The sequence below is a fragment of the Ammospiza caudacuta genome, chromosome 6 (genome assembly GCF_027887145.1).
Source record: "Ammospiza caudacuta isolate bAmmCau1 chromosome 6, bAmmCau1.pri, whole genome shotgun sequence".
Taxonomy (NCBI): Eukaryota; Metazoa; Chordata; class Aves; order Passeriformes; family Passerellidae; genus Ammospiza; species Ammospiza caudacuta.
Window position 1 is genome coordinate 45,715,575 of NC_080598.1, and position 19,047 is coordinate 45,734,621.

At 34.4% G+C, this 19,047-nt stretch overlaps 1 protein-coding gene across 1 annotated transcript in view; it reads right to left on the bottom strand.

The window, feature by feature from the left end:
• Positions 1–9,929: 9,929 nt before the first annotated feature.
• The window catches only part of CEP128 (centrosomal protein 128), a 95,133-nt gene continuing 86,015 nt past the window's right edge, over positions 9,930–19,047 (bottom strand). The window contains exons 22-24 of the mRNA XM_058807423.1: positions 18,150–18,263; positions 14,433–14,538; positions 9,930–10,359 (exon numbers count right to left, since the gene is read on the bottom strand). Of these exons, the coding sequence (XP_058663406.1) occupies positions 10,253–10,359; positions 14,433–14,538; positions 18,150–18,263 (327 nt within the window). The 3' untranslated portion in view covers positions 9,930–10,252. The remainder of the gene's footprint in view (positions 10,360–14,432; positions 14,539–18,149; positions 18,264–19,047) is intronic.

Sequence of the window (19,047 nt, forward strand, 5' to 3'; positions counted from 1 at the left end):
AACTACTTGTTTTCACTTGTAAAGGAGCCTGTAGGGTATATACATCACAAGAGCTCAATTCTCAGGGCCAAGGCAATGGCAGTAGAGCCTCTGGAATAGCAGATTTAAGAAGGAGGCAAAAGTGTTGTGCAACAGCTGCTGGAAGAGAGGAATAATCATGTGTGAAAGAAAGAACTCTGTTATCATCAGTGAAAACAATGGTCCACAGAAAAGTAAGTTTGTCATAATAACTTAATAATTGCAAATAAAAAAACAATGTTAAAAACTTGCAAAATCTCTTAATTTCCAAAGGGAATGGAATATGTAATTGAGGAAAATTAAATTAGTAAAATAATTACAGGTTTTCAGTAACTGATTTCTCAGTATATAAAGAAACTATATTTTGGCCAGCTTGTTGTGAGAAACCCAAATAAGAAAACTTCATTATATGCAATTATGCAATACCTTTTGGTTTGGTTTGGTTTTACTTTGCATTTTAAAATACAAGGCTTTGTTTTCCATTAAATGCTTCCATAGAAATTTAGCTGTGTGGAACCTCCCAGCAACAATGATTTTTCTTTCATTAAACACTGTCATGGCTCAATCTCTTTGCTTGTTTAACTGCATCCCATTTCAGTGCCTCCAGGGGTGTCTCTTATTTAAGGTAATAAAGAATTTACCCTGGAGTCCAGATAAAGCACACATGGATAGACCCCACTCTGTGGATGGACATGGTTCCTATACTGCAAGCAATAACCATCTAAGGCAGATGCCTGATTCTCCTTTTTACTACATGAAGACTTAAATTACCTAGTTAGAGCAGTTCACTGCAATTTGATCAAACTCTGACTGCTTACTTTGGTCTGAGATGAAGGACGCTACAGATCCCATTGACTACAAAGCAGGTTCATTTAGATGGAGGCATGTGTTCCATCCACACTCAAGCTCAATCAGATTAATCTTGTTCACACTCCCTAAGACACTACAGCCACAACAGCCTCTTCTAATTAAGGGCACCTCTGGAAACACTGTCAGTAATGGCCAACATAAAGACCCACTCCAACTCTAACACCACAATACATTACCAGATTTTTGCACAGTGGCATACAAATCTTTGACTTAAATAAGTATTTTGAATACAAATATTTGAAGAAAACTATTTATTCTCATCTTAGTTTTTAAACAAATATTATAGTAGGAGAAAGAAAACAAAATAAAAAATCCAACTGCTCCTAGAGATAAGAAGAAAACTGGGCAATATAATTCCATATCACACATCTATACTTCACAAAACTAAAAAAGATCAATTACATAAAACAGGCCTTTACATAAGTTTGGCAATGTTAGGTAAATAAATACAGATGCCATGCATTGCTTAGAAAAATAATTTATTGTGTTAGCTTAGAAAAATGACAAGTTTTTATGTTATACTTTAAATTACAAGTACAGCTAGCAACTTTGGTCCTGCAAAGGTACCAGCTATCTCCTGAGATGCAATGAAGACTTGCAACCCCGCCTTCAGGAATTGCTCGGACTAAGCCCCAAGTCAGCAGAAGTGCAATGTAGTTTGATATTTTTGTTACTGCCTCATTGGCTAACATTTTACAGTCTAATTGCAGAAAGTAGGTACAAATGTTGACATTAAATTAACATATGAACTTTCCTAGTACAGCCTTAACCAAACTTAAACATACCTGCAGACTGTGCCAAGATTTCAGCTTGCAGCAACATACTCAGAGCACAAAAGACAGCTTTCATATACTTCGTACTGCAATCACTTGACAAGATCTCAGCACTTCGTACTTTGATTGGTACTTAGGCTTTATGCATGAGATTTCATTCTGGCTTCATATTGGTATAAATCAGGCACAGATGTTCTGAAGTCAGAGAAGCAACTCAGCAATAAAACTGGTGCTCTGGTGTGACATGAGTCACAGCCCGTGTGTAACCAAGTATCTCAAATTTCACAGGTTGGTAAGGACTTGTGCATCAAACCAACATGGTAACAGTTCTTCCTTTTATACTTCTACAATGTATTGTTCCTAAACCTGCATGAGGTGTTCTGAAAATCCAACCTGTAGACTTACTTTTATGTGTATCCATGCGATTTACAGGAAGTAATAGTCAAGCAGTAGTTTGGCTGAACTTGATCGAAAGGATCTTTTTTAACCTAAATGATTCTAAGATTCTTGATTTTTTTTTTTTAAATTCATTACATACTTCTCAAGATAGTCAAGCTGAACTTTCTTCCTCCTTGAAGATGGCAGATAATGGAAAACGTGGACTGCAAATAACTTGTGAAGCTATCTATCTTGGAACTAAAATATAGGACAAAAAAGTCAAAACTGGTTTTATTTTGTGAGTCTTTTGTTAAGAAAGAATACCAACAGTACTGGAATTTAGATCTAAGATGTAATTACCTTCTCCCTACACACACAAAAATCCCCATTTTGAGTTCTCATTAAATTACTAGATCGGTTGAAAAACTGATACAAAACAAAACATTTAGTCATGACTCTGAAATACAATTGATACACATTAACAGATGAGCCATCTCTCCTTGGAGATGGCTTCATTACTTTGAAAATCCTGTAGTAGACCACATAGAAGTGGATCAAAGAGCTGCTTCAGAACTTTTCAAATTTCATAAGCTTGGATTGATGTTATTCAGAAGTGCTATGGTTTTCATGATATAACTAACTTTGATTTAGTCTTGAAAAAAACATAGATGAACTCAAAATCTCATTTCTTAGATTCTGAAAAAAATTAAAATATAAAAATGAGATAGTGTCAAATTATTCCAAGTGTTTTGGAGTTTGTTACCATATGATTTTTATAAGATCATGTATTTTTTGGCAAACATTTGTTGTTCATCAAACCAACATATATTGCAGACTTGCATACCTTCAGAATGCAATGAAAAAACAGACAAAAAAATATTTCTCTCCTCTTTTCTAAAACTCAGCACAAAATTGTAACTCTACTGATAGTAAAGGCAAGGCCTCTGCTAGCCTTATTGCAGTCAGGATTTCAAAGCATAAAAGGCAATCTTTCTTTTTGAGCAGTAAAATTTTACACTGCATGGACATGTTTATATATGTCAATGTCTATAAGAAAGAGATATAATTATGTGGACAGGATATACCTGATGCCTACACAGCTATTAGAAGTCTGAACACACCTTTATGTTTCAGAAATCAAGTCTGAAGGAAACTGCAGTAGTTCTGGTTACTACACTAAGGTGAACCTCAACATGTACAAAGAGCTAGACTCCTTGCTAAACACTCAAGGACTTTATCTCAAGAAATTATTCAGTATTGAGGAATTTCATTCCACTGTGCCTATTTCTATCACGTTAACCAATACAATAAGTTTTAGAAGTATTAAACAGACCTTTCTGACTTCATACCAGCACAGAAACATTTCTCATCCATATTATTTGTTGAAATTCTGCAGATTCTTTGCTGTTACTTTATACTCTACTGCAGTGACAATAGTTGACTGGGAAATATGATGTAATATATTCAGTGTCACATGTATGAATTGCCTGGGAAATCTTAGTTTTGGAATGTCCCAACCAAAATGCTAGTTCACAAGAATAATTTTGCTCCAGTTTTAGGACACTAACTGCAAAAAACCACTGTATTTCATTCAAATGAAATGAAAACAAAAGATCTGGAGGAAAGTGACTCATGTATTAACTAACTTAATTAGGAGTGCTTGTAATGAAGTATCAGAATTAGATGGTAAAATTTTTTAGCTAACACCAAATTAAATAGAAATTGACAGCATGAGATGGCAAAACATGTTCCAGAAATCAAAACCAAATAACATATTTTCTTCTCATACACCCCAAGGGAAAAAAAATTAAAACAGAATATCAACATTTGCTAATAAGCACAGATAGAAATGTCAGCCTTAAAAGTGATACACCTTCAAAACCTCAGTAATACACTGTTATTGTATTGACACCCTCACCTACAATTCAAGTATTTTTCTATTTGTTGCTTTCTTCTGGTAATGTAATACCACAGCAGAAATGTGAACATTTGAGCTATTTGTTAAAATACACTGCAAGAGCCAGTATTCCTTCTGTAGCGTATCACCTGCATCCAGTGGAATTATTTCCACTTTGCTACTCAGTGCACAGCACACATAAGAGACTTACCCTAAGTATGGAACATAGTTAAGTCTAAATCAAAGTCAGCAAGTCTCACATGTTAAGAGATGATATGAAGTGGGTTGATGTCTGCTGATTAACATATTCAGGAGCTTCATTTCAGTCTGTCACTCTACTGAAATTAAGCAATTACTCGCATTCTGGAAAAATGAAGTGTTTCTTGACTTTGGTACTTCATTTTTTCATATTTGCAGAGATTTTTTTAACTACCATATAAGAATGATTTGTCTCACTTTTAAAAACCTTTTAGATTAGTTTTTTGTTAATTTGTAGACCTCTAATTGATCAATGGACAATATACTAATGCATTCACATTCCATGGCCAGCAAGCCTCCCCGCTGATGGTAGCTCACACTAAACAAAGGTTTCTGCATCTTCCAGCTCTATGACTGCACTGGAGACTGCTCCAGTGAAGACAAAACAAACTCCAAGGTTTCTGATGGACTTGTTGACACTCTGTTAGTCAAAACATGTAACAAAAGTTCTGCCAGCTCCATGATGTCTTCATGGTTGCAGCTGTTTGAGTGAAATGGGGCTGTCAGTGCTGCAGAAGCCAGGGAGAGCCTCAATAGAAATGGTGCACGCACTGAGCTCCCTACACCAAAAAGCCACAGATGCAAACTGTTCTCTTGGCCACCAGCAAAACACAGCTCATCCTCATCATTTTCCACATTAAATACAAAACTGTACCACTGGTGGTTTCTGTGAAGAGCCTCATGCCAGAAACATAAATTTCCCAGTTCCATGCTTGTTTAACAGAGTGAGTGATACAGAAATCCTTTTGATCACATTTAGCAAATTTCAGTAGCACTTTTCAAAAATATTTTAGGTGTCAGCAACTGTTTATAAGGAAGGTGATTTGATATTAACACACTGAAGAAATACACTTTTTAATATGAGTATTTTAGGTTCTAGAATAAGCACTTAGACAGATGTCCTAAATTTGTTGTAGTCTCTTTTTTTTGCCTCAAATCAATAATATTTCAGGGGTATTGTGGCAAAGTCTATCCTTTACTATTTCCTTCTACAAACTGATAGTAGAATCAATGCTGGCAATCAGAAAATCTAGATGAATGTAGTAAGAGATATTTACTTTGGCCTGTAGAATAATCTTTAAAATTAGACAGTATGTGACCTGATGTTAGTCCATTTACTATGTAGCTTTTATTTTAGTAAACAAACAAGAGTGTCAGAGTTCATATGAAAAGAGCTTATAAGAAACAACTGCCATCAATACTAATGTAATTCCATGGCAACATAAACTACCAAAATTATTGACAGTGGGTAGGTGAAGAAATTATGGTATGTCTTCTGACACACTAGTGCACTTTAGATGGCAGATGAGAAAAGCAGTCTAACATCAAAACAACTCTGGTCTGAAGAGACAAGAAAATAAACTACTCAAGAACAATTGTTGTACTTACACCCATAAAACACCTATCAAGGAGCCATGTCCCTAAAAACAGACAGCAAAATTATCCTAAAAGAGGTATCTCTATGGAGTTTGTGTTTTTAAATGTAATAATTTAACAAAAACATGTTAACAACTGTGTTAGTTCCAAATAGCACCTCGTAGATTCCCAAATAAAAATACTAGAAATTTAAAAATATGTTCACTGCATATTCTCACACTACAGATTTTGTCATTGTTAGGGGAAAAGAAAATAAAATCTCACTATTTCAGACAGAAAAATTACAGAAGTGCAACTTCAGCTTTAGAAACAGGAGAGCTATTGTTGTTAGCACAAATGATAAAAGTTGGATGTTGCTGGATTTTAACCACCGCAATGTCCTTCATTTTTGCCATCAACATTCCCAGAAGCATTGCAGATTTTTGAATGACTTGGTTATTGGATTCTGCTGTGTTGTACTCTTGTACAGAGCACAGAAATATTGTTCAGATTTAAAATCTAATTTAGTTATTTACAGAGAAAAGCAAATAAGTTCATATTCACAGCAGCCCAGACATGCTTACAGTAAAGAGTAGAGTTGTGCTAGAGTAGAAAGTCCTTAAGCATGAAAAAAAAAATTATCCACCATGGAATTTGGTTTAGGGATCACTTTCATTCAGATGTAAATACTAGCTATAAGACAGTTTTTAAGCTAAGGCAACAAGAATAAAAGTGTTCTTAAATTTTAATTTAATCATGAACTGCTTTCCATCCCTTCCACTGTTAAGTTTTCCTCTACAACTGCTTCTAAATTCTACAATTACATCAAAATCACAGGACTTTGTATGATGTCCTCCAGCACATCCATTTTTGAGAAGGCTGTGTCATCAGCTATTGACCTGCAACTCACATTAACTGCAGTATCAATTACCTCTGTGGGGTGACAAGGGCTTAGACAGATAAATTTGTTACTAACACACTGCAGACACAAGGAGTTTAACATGGACACTGTAAAATTCTACTGTAACAAACAGCGCCACAAAAATTTATGAAAAAGTTTTCCTGCATGTTATAGATATGAGAATGCCTCCAAGTTGCAGCCTTCTCATATTAAGCCATAAAAATTATAATCAGTGTAACAAAAATACCTACTGATCTCCTTTCAGAGTAATACTGGCATTTTCATTCATGAAAAACCACTCAGTGCTATCCAGTGCAAAGACTATGCCTTGCAAGCCACAGATGAACTGTAGATTCCTTAGCTGAGAAATGGATTTGAGAATTGTAGTTTCTTTGTTGTATGGGGTTTTCAAGTATTTTCTTTATTTACTTTGCTGTAATAGTCAGTAAAAATGTGGCTGAGCTTTGAATATCCAAGGAGTATTTTCACCATCACTGAAGACCAGTTTCCATCAAAAATTTGGGAAGTAAATGTAAGAAATTGCTTTGTTTTGCACCGTAAAATTTTATTTTTTATTTTTCTTTTGACATTTCTTCTTAGGATGACATAATTACACAATAAAAATAAATTATTTTGTCTGTTTAGTAAATATAGTCTCAAAAGTAATTAAGTACTCTCAAGTCTGCTATAAAACATTAGGAACTGAAGGGCATAAAATTTCTAGCTTATTCATGTGACAGCTATTTGATGCTAAAATAGAGGGCCAATACATTTGAAAGCACAGTACTGAAGCACTGTATTTCACTGCAGCATTAAAAAAAAAAGAGTGCCTGATAGTAGCTTATAAAATCTGTATGTACTTAGTACATACATAAAAAATATCCTGATTTACCAAATGCTAAACAGAACAAACATCATTTTTTGTGTGTACAATACCATATTTTTGATTATTGAAAACGACTGTTTTGGGTATGAATTGAGTAATAGGTCATTAAAGGGTTAAAGTACAAAAACATCTGGCTACCAGAAGGGACAGCAATTTTAAAGATGTGAAATATACAAAAGGTTGTATTTAAAAATTTCTGCTTTTCTACTTTAAAAACTGAAATTGTGCAGAAGAATATTATTTCAGACTAATATGGAAAAAATATTATTTCTTAAACCACAAAGGGACAGTTTCACGTAATGTCATGAACGGAACTTTAGCCTTCAGTAAAGAGGAAACAAAATTCACTTTGTAATATGAAGCTCTATCAAAGGAGGAAGAGAGACAAATATTACATGCTATCTAGACTGCCATGCCAAGAGAGTAAACTTAAGAATTTCCTGGCTTTGGAGTCCCTAAGTCTACTCAGTAAGAATTTTTTGCGAGTGTGTGTGTGTGCATGGTTTGACGTCTCTTCTGTTCTTCCACTCCTTTTAGAAAATTTTATAAAAGGATATAAAACTGATGAAAACCCAGTCACATGGGCAAAGGCAAATATACTAAGCACTGAACATACCTAAAGTTTTAAAGCCAAAATTGTTCACCCAGTAGTAATTTCTGTCCTATGTAGTACAGAAGTCGATTCAATACTTGATGTAATAGTGAGGGAGATAAGACTGCTTGTCCTTAGTTTTCTAACAATACAAATCTGTAGTGATCCTGTTTTAAGAACACATACTTCAGATTTCTAAGTGACAAGTCAGGAAAAAAAGTATAAATACATAAAATGGTACGATTTTTACAAATTTCTTAGGAAAAAGAGAGGACATTATATTTCTGGTCTTACTTCTCAGCTAAGACTCTCAAAGGCCCCTTTATTTACCTACTTGCATGTCACAAAATCATTTAAACTTTGGTAAAACAGTTAGGGTATACATTTATCCATCAGCAATCCATGCACCAGACCTCACTACCACATAAGGTGTTTTGAGAACATGATTTATTGCTTAATAATATATTTTAAAGTGATCATTCTATGTTTTGGCCCTAATTTGTAGGTACCATAAAGTCTGCAAACTGCTAACATTTTGTTTTGCAATTTTTTAAGTTTCAGCAGACCAAACCAGTTAAAGTATTTTAAATGCCATATTTTCACCTCTGCTCTGATCTAATAAAAAAAATAAATTCCAAATGTTGGATCCACTTAAAGTAAGTTTAGTTTACAGTAGCCATGGCTTGAGCTAAACACTGTTTCATGACATCCCCACTCTTTGTAGAGAGAAGTTTATTTGTTGATTTTTTTTCTTCTTCCTGTCATGGCCATTGAGATCAGAACAGATGGATGTGCCTGTTTTGTTTTCTTGACCCTCTGAATGAGGAGATATGCCAGAAGTTTGCAAAAAGCCAATGCCAGCACTACCATGCACAGCATAATACACCACAAAAGGTAAAGAAAACTTTTAACCACGTCAGATTTTTTTTTTTTTAGTTTTAAGCAATTTAAGTTCATGGAAAATGAACAGAGAATAAACTCAATCTTTTTTTCATTTCTGTGTCTGATTTTGATGTTCCCAGCATGTTGTTCTGTTTGAAACAGGACGAACACAAGGTGATTGTCAAGAAGCGCACGGTCCAGAGCACCCACTGGGACTACAGAACACTTCATCAGAGTATTGGAAAAAAAATATAAGAGTCCCCTTTTGTGATGGCACATCGTGGCCTATGAATTATACCTGAGACACCTACAGTGCTAAAAAATAACAGTGTTTCAGAGAAGAAATAGACTTCCTAAATATGACAGAAGTCTGCAAAACAAAATTGTTTGAGTGGTGTTAATGTTGCTACAGTATCCTGGTAGCTTTGGCAAATCTTTTAAGGCGCACTAGCAGTGATCCAGCCAGAAGCAGCTGAGAGGAAAATGAAAGTAGAACCATCAGAAACACTTGCATTTCTTTAGACAGCAGAATTCTTACACAGAAAATTCTTTGATTTGCTCTTTGAGACCACTGTAACGTAAAATTGTGTCTAATTTGTTTAGAATAGTGATATCTGAACAAATACAAATGAGCAATATTCTATTTCCATAGTATTTTACAATCAATATAACACATCTTCTGTAATAGAGAACAAAAGAGAATAAATAAATCAACATTAAACATTGCTTTTAAAATTTTCACAGCCACAAAGAAGTGCCATTCAACACTCCTGATACAGATGGGTGAGATTCAGATTCTTTAAAGTGCCTAATTGAGGCCATCTAATAAAAGTGTTCTGGCCAAAAGAATAATTCTAGACAACTTATAATACATATATGCTGAACCCAAAACCAAGCTGTCAATTTTTAATTGCTTTGAGAAAAATTTGTTTTATCACTTCTTTTTGAAATGATTTTTTCAAACTGAGGGACCTAAAACCACAAATGCGTCTGTACAACACTGTATAATTATTCTCTATCACAGTAATAGGCAATTTCTGAATTTTTTTTCATTATTAATAATGTTATTAAACATAATTAAAAAACAAGTGTCAGAACAATTCCTGTATAGGGGTAAATAAGCTCATAGCAAAGACTAATGTCACAGGTATTTCACTTCACAGTATTTCAGGAATACAATAAATATAGTCTAAGAGGACTGCAGAAACAAATACAAGAGAATAGCAAAATCTCAGAAAGCCTTTGGTGTGCAAGTCACCTAAATTATCAAAAGAGTTCATTAGAATTAGTCTTGGTGCTCTTTCATTTGAGTGTTTGGCAATTGTTGAATCATTAAGGGTGCATAACTCCTACAGCAGATGGAATTACTACAGTTCAAAACCAAAAAAAAAGTGGAATGGAATTTACCACAGAGAAAACTGGTGTGGTTTCATAAAATATTCTACTGCTTTCCCCCTTCTGCTTGCAGCTTCTTTTCACTAACAGCAACATTAGTATCATCTTCCTTGGTGCCACTTGTATCCAAAGGAACCATCCCTTTCGTAAGTGCTAGAAATAAGTCACACAAAAAAGGTGATTAAGCATTTTCAGAATCATACATTACATCAGTTAGACTCAATGATCTTAGAGGCCTTTTCAAACCTATGATTCTTGGATTTGGTTGACTGGCCATTAGTTTTTATTTAAAACATGTATTTCATTATATGATATTAGAATTTATTCAGCAAGTAATATGTTCAATATTCATAACTGAGAATATAATATTTTGTTTTCTAGAGAAATCTATTTTAATACTCTATAATACAGGCATAGCCATGAGCTTTCTTATACACAAGAAATGTAGACGCCATTTAAAAAACTTTGATTCTTACACTAAGAAATATTTTCCATTTATTTTTCCAGAATTTTTATTTAAATAAGAAAAACCTCTCAAAAATTTGTGAAGGAATATCTTTACCAACAGAATGGACTTAAGTCACCAAGTGACACTGAAGAGGTGCTCAGAAAATGTCATACTGTGTATATACCTTCACAGCAGGGCACACATATGGTGCTTATTTTTAAAAATATTATATTGCATCAAAATCCAAACAATATGAATTGACAAAACATCTTAGCATAAAAAGCTGAAGGAAAAAAAAATCAAATACCCAAACATTTAGCAAAAGGCAGAAATTAAGGGAAGGAAAGTGGCTAGCAGCTTATATATACCCTTCTTCTAATGGCCTTCTTTAAAGCTCAAGCATGGAAGAAAAGTAATCCTGCTGAATATCCAGAGTGCAATTTCTAACAATCCAGTAAAATTGTAGCAATACATAACCAAAAGTTATTTAACAAGGAGCAAGACTTCACAGTTTGGTTAGGAGGGGTGAGATGTTTTCACTTTCAGAAGAATGAAATCACTGTTCGGGACACTGGTATAACAGTGAGTTCTAAGTATTCACCATAAAGTTTTCAGAATTGGTTCAAAGCTCTGCTGCTGTATGTAATGTCAATGGTACCTCCTGTGGACAGTATTCAAAGTAAGGCAAAAAATCATAAAGTTCATTGCTTAACTAATTCAATTTGCATTTTTCTAAGTGATGATGTCAAGTTTCCAGTCATTCCAAGTTCTTATGCTTAAGCAGCCCTAGGTTTTGTTCTAGAAGGGTGCCCACAGCATAGTCACATTGCAATGTCTTTTTACTTGTAAGTACATTACATTATTTATAAATGCCAATAAAAATAGTCTTAAGAATTTATGAAAAAGTATACATAGAGGGATAAATACAGGCACCACCAATACAGTGCAGAAGTTAATTGTTCTGACAATAAAGCCTACATTCAGGACAGCTTGGTTTTATTCAGCTGTGGTATCAGTCCTACTACATACCATGTTGACACAAGAGTGTTGTCCATCACAACTTATGAAGCCCTGCAACATAAATTCCCAACAACAATAGAAAACCTCTAAGACATATGGTTTCTGGGAAACCATCCAGGTTAAAACCTCAAAGTGATGAAATGTGCAAAGAGAAAGGCAGGACTCAATGCACAAAGTTAATGCAAAGCATGTGTAACCCAAGGGACTTTTGTACTCAAAATTTCAGGAAAATACAGTGGCCGTAAAAACAGTTCCTGAGGATTATTCTTTAGATAACAACTAGTGACTGGCTGGACCAACCATTCTGGTCTGATAATAATATCGACTGCAAACCACATCTAGTGAATGTTTCCTTGAATAAATTACTTTCTCATTTCAACTTCTTAATTTCTAAGAAAATCGGTACAGAAATAAAAGCACATTCTCTCAACATATTTTAAAATATGTTTATAATGGAAAAGCTGTTATAACTGAAGAAATTATACCAGAAACAAAACACAATGTTGATGTTCATTACTTTCCCTTTAACTGCTTGCTACATTGGCAAATTTTTGGTCAACATATATATATATGTATGGAAATAGATTGTTGTTCCGTTATTTATTTTCCCATGCTATTTGTTCTTCTTTCGTCAACCAATTTTAAACTTAAATCCCACAATCTCCCTCACAAATAAGTTAAATTATAACAATGAGTCTGCTCTCCTTCTGGGTACTCTCCACAAGTCATAGGAAACTCACATTGGGAAGGAAGTTTCTAGTATTAGTTATGGAATCTATAGTCTGTAAGGCTGCATGAGTTGAAGAGAGATGGAATGGGGAAATATAAATCACAAAGGCTTACAAACCACTCCAAAAGGCAAATGAAGGAAAAAAATTTCCATCCTTCTGTTTCTGAAGAAGGAGACAATTAATCACAGAAAATAGATGATGACATGTATAGGAAGATTTATTAAAAGCTACAGTAGGTTTGGGAGCAAAGATGTCAAATTATACTTCACTGTCAAAATCTCAAATGAGAATTAATTAATACCATTACTGAAATTTAAAGGTCATTATGTTTTTGTGACTATCATGAGTGAAGTAGCTGACTTTTCATTTGCCACTCACTGAAAAATCTCCTTAATGCTCATACCACAGCAGAATTTTCACTGTCCTCAAGAACTATACCAACAACTTCAAAATACACATTTGACTGGTGGAAATCAGTTTCAGCATAAAGTGACAATCAGTCCAAAACCAAAGTCTGTGGAGTAATCCACATGTTTCAGTGCCATAAGGACTAAGTAGTGAATTGAATCACCACTGTCTTTTGTTAATAATTTATTTTTTTATTTCCAGAAAACTTAGTAGTTAGTGCTGGTAAAAAACAATTGAATCAGAGAATAAACATGCACAACTGCTTCATCAGATTGGTATTCAGATCACATGGATCCTATTTCTCTTAGAACTCCCTAGAATTTATTAAAAAGTTTTAAAGCAACAAAGTTCTAGCTTGTTTAATTCAGGTTAAGCAGTATAAAGATATTGAAATAGTTTAGGAACACTTATGCTGTATTTTTAAATTTCAGTAAATTTTTGCAGTGACCAGTTTTGGAGTTCTTGGGACAGGAAGGGACTGGTGGAGGCCATTTATCTGAATATTCTGTGGGGCATCTGTTACTTCTTTTCTATACCCAAAACAAGTTCAGCTGTACTTTGATTTGCAAGACTTTGACAGGGATGAGGTTTGGGAAAACAGAAAAATCAACTCTGAGTCAAGGTAAAGTGTTTCTGCAGTACAGATGATACAGAGGTATTATCTCCTATGCTGTATTCCCACTACTCTTATTCAATATGCTCTGCAAAAAGATACTAACTCCAGCCCATAGATTCTGAAAGGAAGAGAAAGCAATTACCTTTAACCTCATCAGATCAGCTCAAGACTTACTGGTGAGCAGAAATATACCACAGCACTCATAGAAAGATGCAACATTTCAAAGTGCAATGAAGCCTGAAATAGACTTCAAGAGAATGCAACTTTCTAAATAGGTTCCCAGTACACAAACTGGCTATACTGAAAATAAATGGAAGATGATACCCTTCTGAAGAGAAGTATTTTGATATCCTTGTACTGATATGCTTAAAAACCCCCTTAAAAACCTGGGTTTTAAGTTACTTCTGACACTCATGCAAAGGTGTGCTTACATACCCAATCAAGACCTAATACGCCCTATGTTTTATTGAGCATTTCTCAGCTGAATCAGAGATCCCATGACTTCACATGAACACAAGTTGTATATGCACATGGGGGTAGAGAAAAAACAGTTAAAAACACTATTGAAGTAGAATTAGTGAATTCAACTTTCCCTGAGAAAATGCTACACAAGCATGGGACTAACTGGCACACATAAAAGATCTTGGAAAGAATCCATGTTTGAGGATATCTCTGTGGTCCCTCAGAAAATCAGAGAGTCTACACAGCTTACAGAGGGATGACTTGTTAAGCAGAGATTCAGAATTCAATGGCAGCCCTTTTCTTTGCAATAGATAAACAAAATATATTTAATGTCCCAGCCAAAAAAACTCAAACAACTGTCAGTGGGATGTAATGAAGTACTTCCTAGGCAAAGACATCCATCCAGCATCTAAAACTAAAACACAGTAGGATACTTAAGATGGTTCCAGCACTTCTGAAAACAGCATCTCACTCATCCAGGAAAAAAATTTTTAGAAGAAAAAAATGTGTTACCATTTTTTTTCTGTGCTATAATACTTACAACCTGAACTTGAAAGCGGTGAGCTGCACAAAAAGCTGTTTTGAGTTCGCCAACTAGAATGAGCAGCCACTTCTACATCAGAAATTTCAGCATCCATTTTCACATCCTATGGGAATCAGATAAAAATAATTTCATCTATCACTATCAAGCAGCTGCAAACTTCAACAAAAACTAATAGCACACAGGCACATGCTGTGATTTCACACACACTGGAAAAGACTGATTTGAATTCTCTGAATTCTCAGTATCGCATTTAGGTTCAAATTTGCTTACAAGTTTATCCCCACTTCACCACTATAAAATGTCTGTGAAAAACTCCTTTGCCTTGAGAAAAGCACTGGCATCACTGCAAGTCTTTGCCACTACAGCATGTTGTAAAAAGCTCTTTCCTATTCACATGCACAGCTCAGCACACACCATATCAGCAGGGCAGACATCAGTGAATAATGACTTCCTCATCAATGAATGGTTCATACTAATTTCACAAGGAGTAATAAATATAAATCTAATTTCACTGCCACTGAGGAAACCTAAAGTTCATAGATTTCGCATGTCAAAATACTTAAAGGTGCTTTTGAATGTTTTTGTTAAACCATTACATAAAGTCTTAAGTACAATGTTACTATTTATGGCTAAACCTATCCAGCATAGCTTCTTGGTGAGGAAAGTCATTTGGTCTACAAGCTAAAAAGAGAAGATAAATTTAAAAATGTCATTTAAACAAAAATCCCTGAAAAATCTCTATTAGCTCTGCAGCAAGTAGTCCCCATTCACAATACAATCTAAAATGAGATTAAAAGCTTGGCTTGGAATCCAAATTACTCAGTTTCTTGAAATGAGAAGAAGTCATAATGAATAAATGCATCAATTCATAAAACAAACAATATTACTGCTGAATTCTTATCATTAAAAGCCTCAAGGAATTTTGTTAAAACATCTTGCAATTTATCATTTATGTTGATACTTAATTTTACGTTGATACATAAGATTTGAAAACTAAACAAAAAAAATTATATTAATTTAGAGATACAATAAGCTTTTGTTCCATCACTGAAGAAGGATTTACTCCTGTTAAGACTAATGGGAATTACACATATTAATCCCCTTATGTGCTGATGAGAGACTTAATACCTAAAGTGTTCATAGCACAATAACAATTTTTAAAGAATAAAAAACGTTTTTGTCTTTCCATTCTGCTTCCAGAAATGCTTTAAAAGAAGAGTTTTTAAACAAGAAAGGTGCTTCTACCAGTACCTGCAAAACAAAATGGCTTTCTTTAACAGAAATATTAATGTAGAGAATGTGCCTTTTGTCATGTGCTTCATGGACAACTTCATCTGCTGTGTTTGAGTGGATGGTCAATCATCTGTGGCAGGGAAAGTCTCCTAAAATATTTATATCTCTACTTGAAAACATTTATCTCTAGCTTTCCTCTGGCTTTCTGCTTTGATTTTGCTGCTGTTGCTATTTTCTTTTAATATGTTATATTTATGAAGTTTTCCCCCAATTTCATCTTCATCTACTATTATTTGGCCCTTTCTTCATTGAAAAATCAAGATTTTTGTACCTGATGGTATCGTCCCAGCCTATGGCCTACTTTTGTTACTGGAAATCTTCCATTTTAAAACATACAAATAGAAAGTATGATTTTTCTGGACTTCTAAGCAACAGGTATTTTAAAGCCACCTGACAAGACTACAGAAGAGTAGGAAGATTGAGTAGGGACAAAAGAAATCATAAGAAAGAAAGAAAAAGACCTGCTTTTAGAGGAACATTCAACTTTGGTTTAATTTTTCCTCCTTAAAATGAAAAGACTGGGACACAAGATTAGATAATGCCTGCCTGAGATCAATGTTGGCAAGCAAGCTGAAACAAGCGTAATATAAGAAAGGCTAGAAAGAAAAACATTAACAGAGGAGGAAGTTTAATATCAGAAGTAATTCCATCTAAAATGATCAATGTAAAAATTTTAATAGAAACATGGATTTTCTTATCATCTATTAAGTATCTGTCTACTTTGTATAGCAGGGGCAGTATGTACACAGCGTGAACCAAAAATACCAGAAAGAATCAACTTTGGTGTCCTCAAACCTACAGTCCTCCAGCAATCAATTTTAGAGACTCCCAACTGACAAACAGAAAATTAAATAAATAAATAAATGGCATTTGAGTTAGTTTCAAAGGAGGGTAAGAAAGGCAAGCATTAAAAAGGTTTTTTTTTAGTCTAAGCTAGCCTGATCACTGAAATCAGATTAGCACCCATCTGTTACTTGGTTTTGAACATTCTGTTCTATTTGCAGCAGCTGTGACAGCAAAAAGTACTGTATATCATGCAAAAACCCAATTAGGCCTGACTAAATGGAAACCATTAAATGCTCTCAGTTGTCTAAAGAAAGAGAATTGTTTTGGAATCAGCTTTGTACTGGATTCTGATTATTGAGTTCAAATCACACAAGTTCAGTAAGTTCAGTCAGCTTAGTGCAATGTTATGTTCTACCGTCAGCTGATTGCATTCCACTTAGCTTTTCAATGTTTTCCAAATTTCAGTAGCTACTGACTTAGTAATGCTTCTGTGGAGGGAAAAGAAATTCAAGATACTGAAGATTATCACCAGCAACATACTGATTGTGCCTGTTTCCTCCTTTCAATTCTTTCTTACAGAAGAGCAAGATAGCTTTCTCAAGTAACTTAGTACCTTCTCACAACAGCAACTTACTAAGCTAAAACATTCTGTATTTATTTTAGCTTTTCCACTTTTTAAAAGACATGCTGTAAGTATGTCCTCATTTTACAATAGGAAGACGGTTACCTATAAGGTGGGGAACACAAACATCTTTCTATCTTTTTCATGGAGTGTGTGATCCTCAATTTGAGCTCAATTGCTTAGAGACACAGGTTTGATGCATTGCCAAAGAAACTGATTTGACTGAGACATGTAGCAGAAATACTAGTATGATTCTTCAGGTCAGATCACTTTTTTCAAACACTTGCATAAGAAATCGTAGTTGTGCTGAAGTAATTACAATGCTATTACAATGACAGCAATATGACAATCAACAAGCTACTAAGGGAAAGAAAGCATGTTAATAATTGGAAAGTTGAACTCATTACAGGCAAAGTTTCTAAAGAAGAGCACTGGATTTGTGTTGTAGGGAGTTAGTTATTCATGCTTAGCACTGCTGTAAGTCCAGTGAGTGACCTTCAGCAAATCACTTCCCTTCTGTTTGCCTGGATTTCATTTATGTATGAAAGAGACCTCACATAGAATTGCTTCCAATAAGTGCAAATATCAACTACTGAAGAATTGCTACATGTAATTTATAAATTAGTCAACCTTTTTATAGGGGAAATAGATTTCTATCTGTATCTTTTACTTGAAAGGACAAGAGAAAATTGAAAAATTAAAAATTGCTGTAGACAGCAATTTGACAAAGCAGTAAGAACTTCAGAGAAGTAAGACACAGTAAGATACCTTTTTGTGAAAGCTGAAAGATTTTTTGGAAAGTATCCATGGCATGGGTACCATGAAAGCAACCTTTAATTCATCAAATTTCATGCCATGTCAATATACCTGCCATGCCATCAGCCATGGCAGCTATTTGAAACAGAAACATTCATGCATGATTTCAGTCTGTGTTTGTACTAGGAGTTAATAAGGTAAGGTTATGTTGCTGATTGAAAGCAATTGGGACACAGAAGTGGAGTACACACACACACCTTGACTTGCCCAACTCTTTGCTTTGAATCTTCCAGCTGCTGCTGCAAAGAAGTCACTATGTCTTTATACCTCATATACCTCTCCTCAATCATCTCCTTTCGGCAATGGGACTCCTAGAAATGAATTTAAAGATTTAGATGATTTCATAATGTAAAAAGTAGCTAGAAATTCTAACTATTGTAAACACAGATATCATCAAGGATTTTCACCACAGCAAGAATGAATTAAGAACTAACTTTCAGAGGCTGAACTACAGGCATCATACAAAAGCATAATGCTATGTACAGAAAAATAATGTTAAAATACATGCAGATCAAAACAAAAATGGTCTTATCCTTAATTGTTGAATGATTTCTTGTAACACTTTCCAAACTTCAGCAATAACATACCTTCTAAGAAAAATTCTGCAATGGTGGAAAATTAATTTCAACACTATGGAAACAAGCACTTGAAGAAAAAATGGTTCTAAGGATATGGACAAAACAGTATTTTCACAAGAAAACATAATTCACTTGAATTAACAAACCTCCTAGACAACCCGAGAGGTTTACCAAAACTTACTTCCTCTTGCCTTCTCCCTTCCTATGAAAACATTGAAGGAAGAACTTGCTAGGTATTGTACAAAAAAATCCAATATGTTATTTGCAAACAGTAATGAAGCTCCAAACTGACATCCTTCTCAAAGCTAAGACATAAAGCTTAGCCCTCTTGAATAATAAATTATTTCTTAAACAAAACACTGTGTTGATAGGGGCTTATCTTCAGAAAACCATATTTAAAAAATTAAGCATGATGGAGAAGGACAAAGCCCGACTGAAACCAAAGATTTTGCATTCCAATCTCACAAATATTGGCTAAGCTATAACTACAGCAAACCAGAAAATTACAATGGAATTT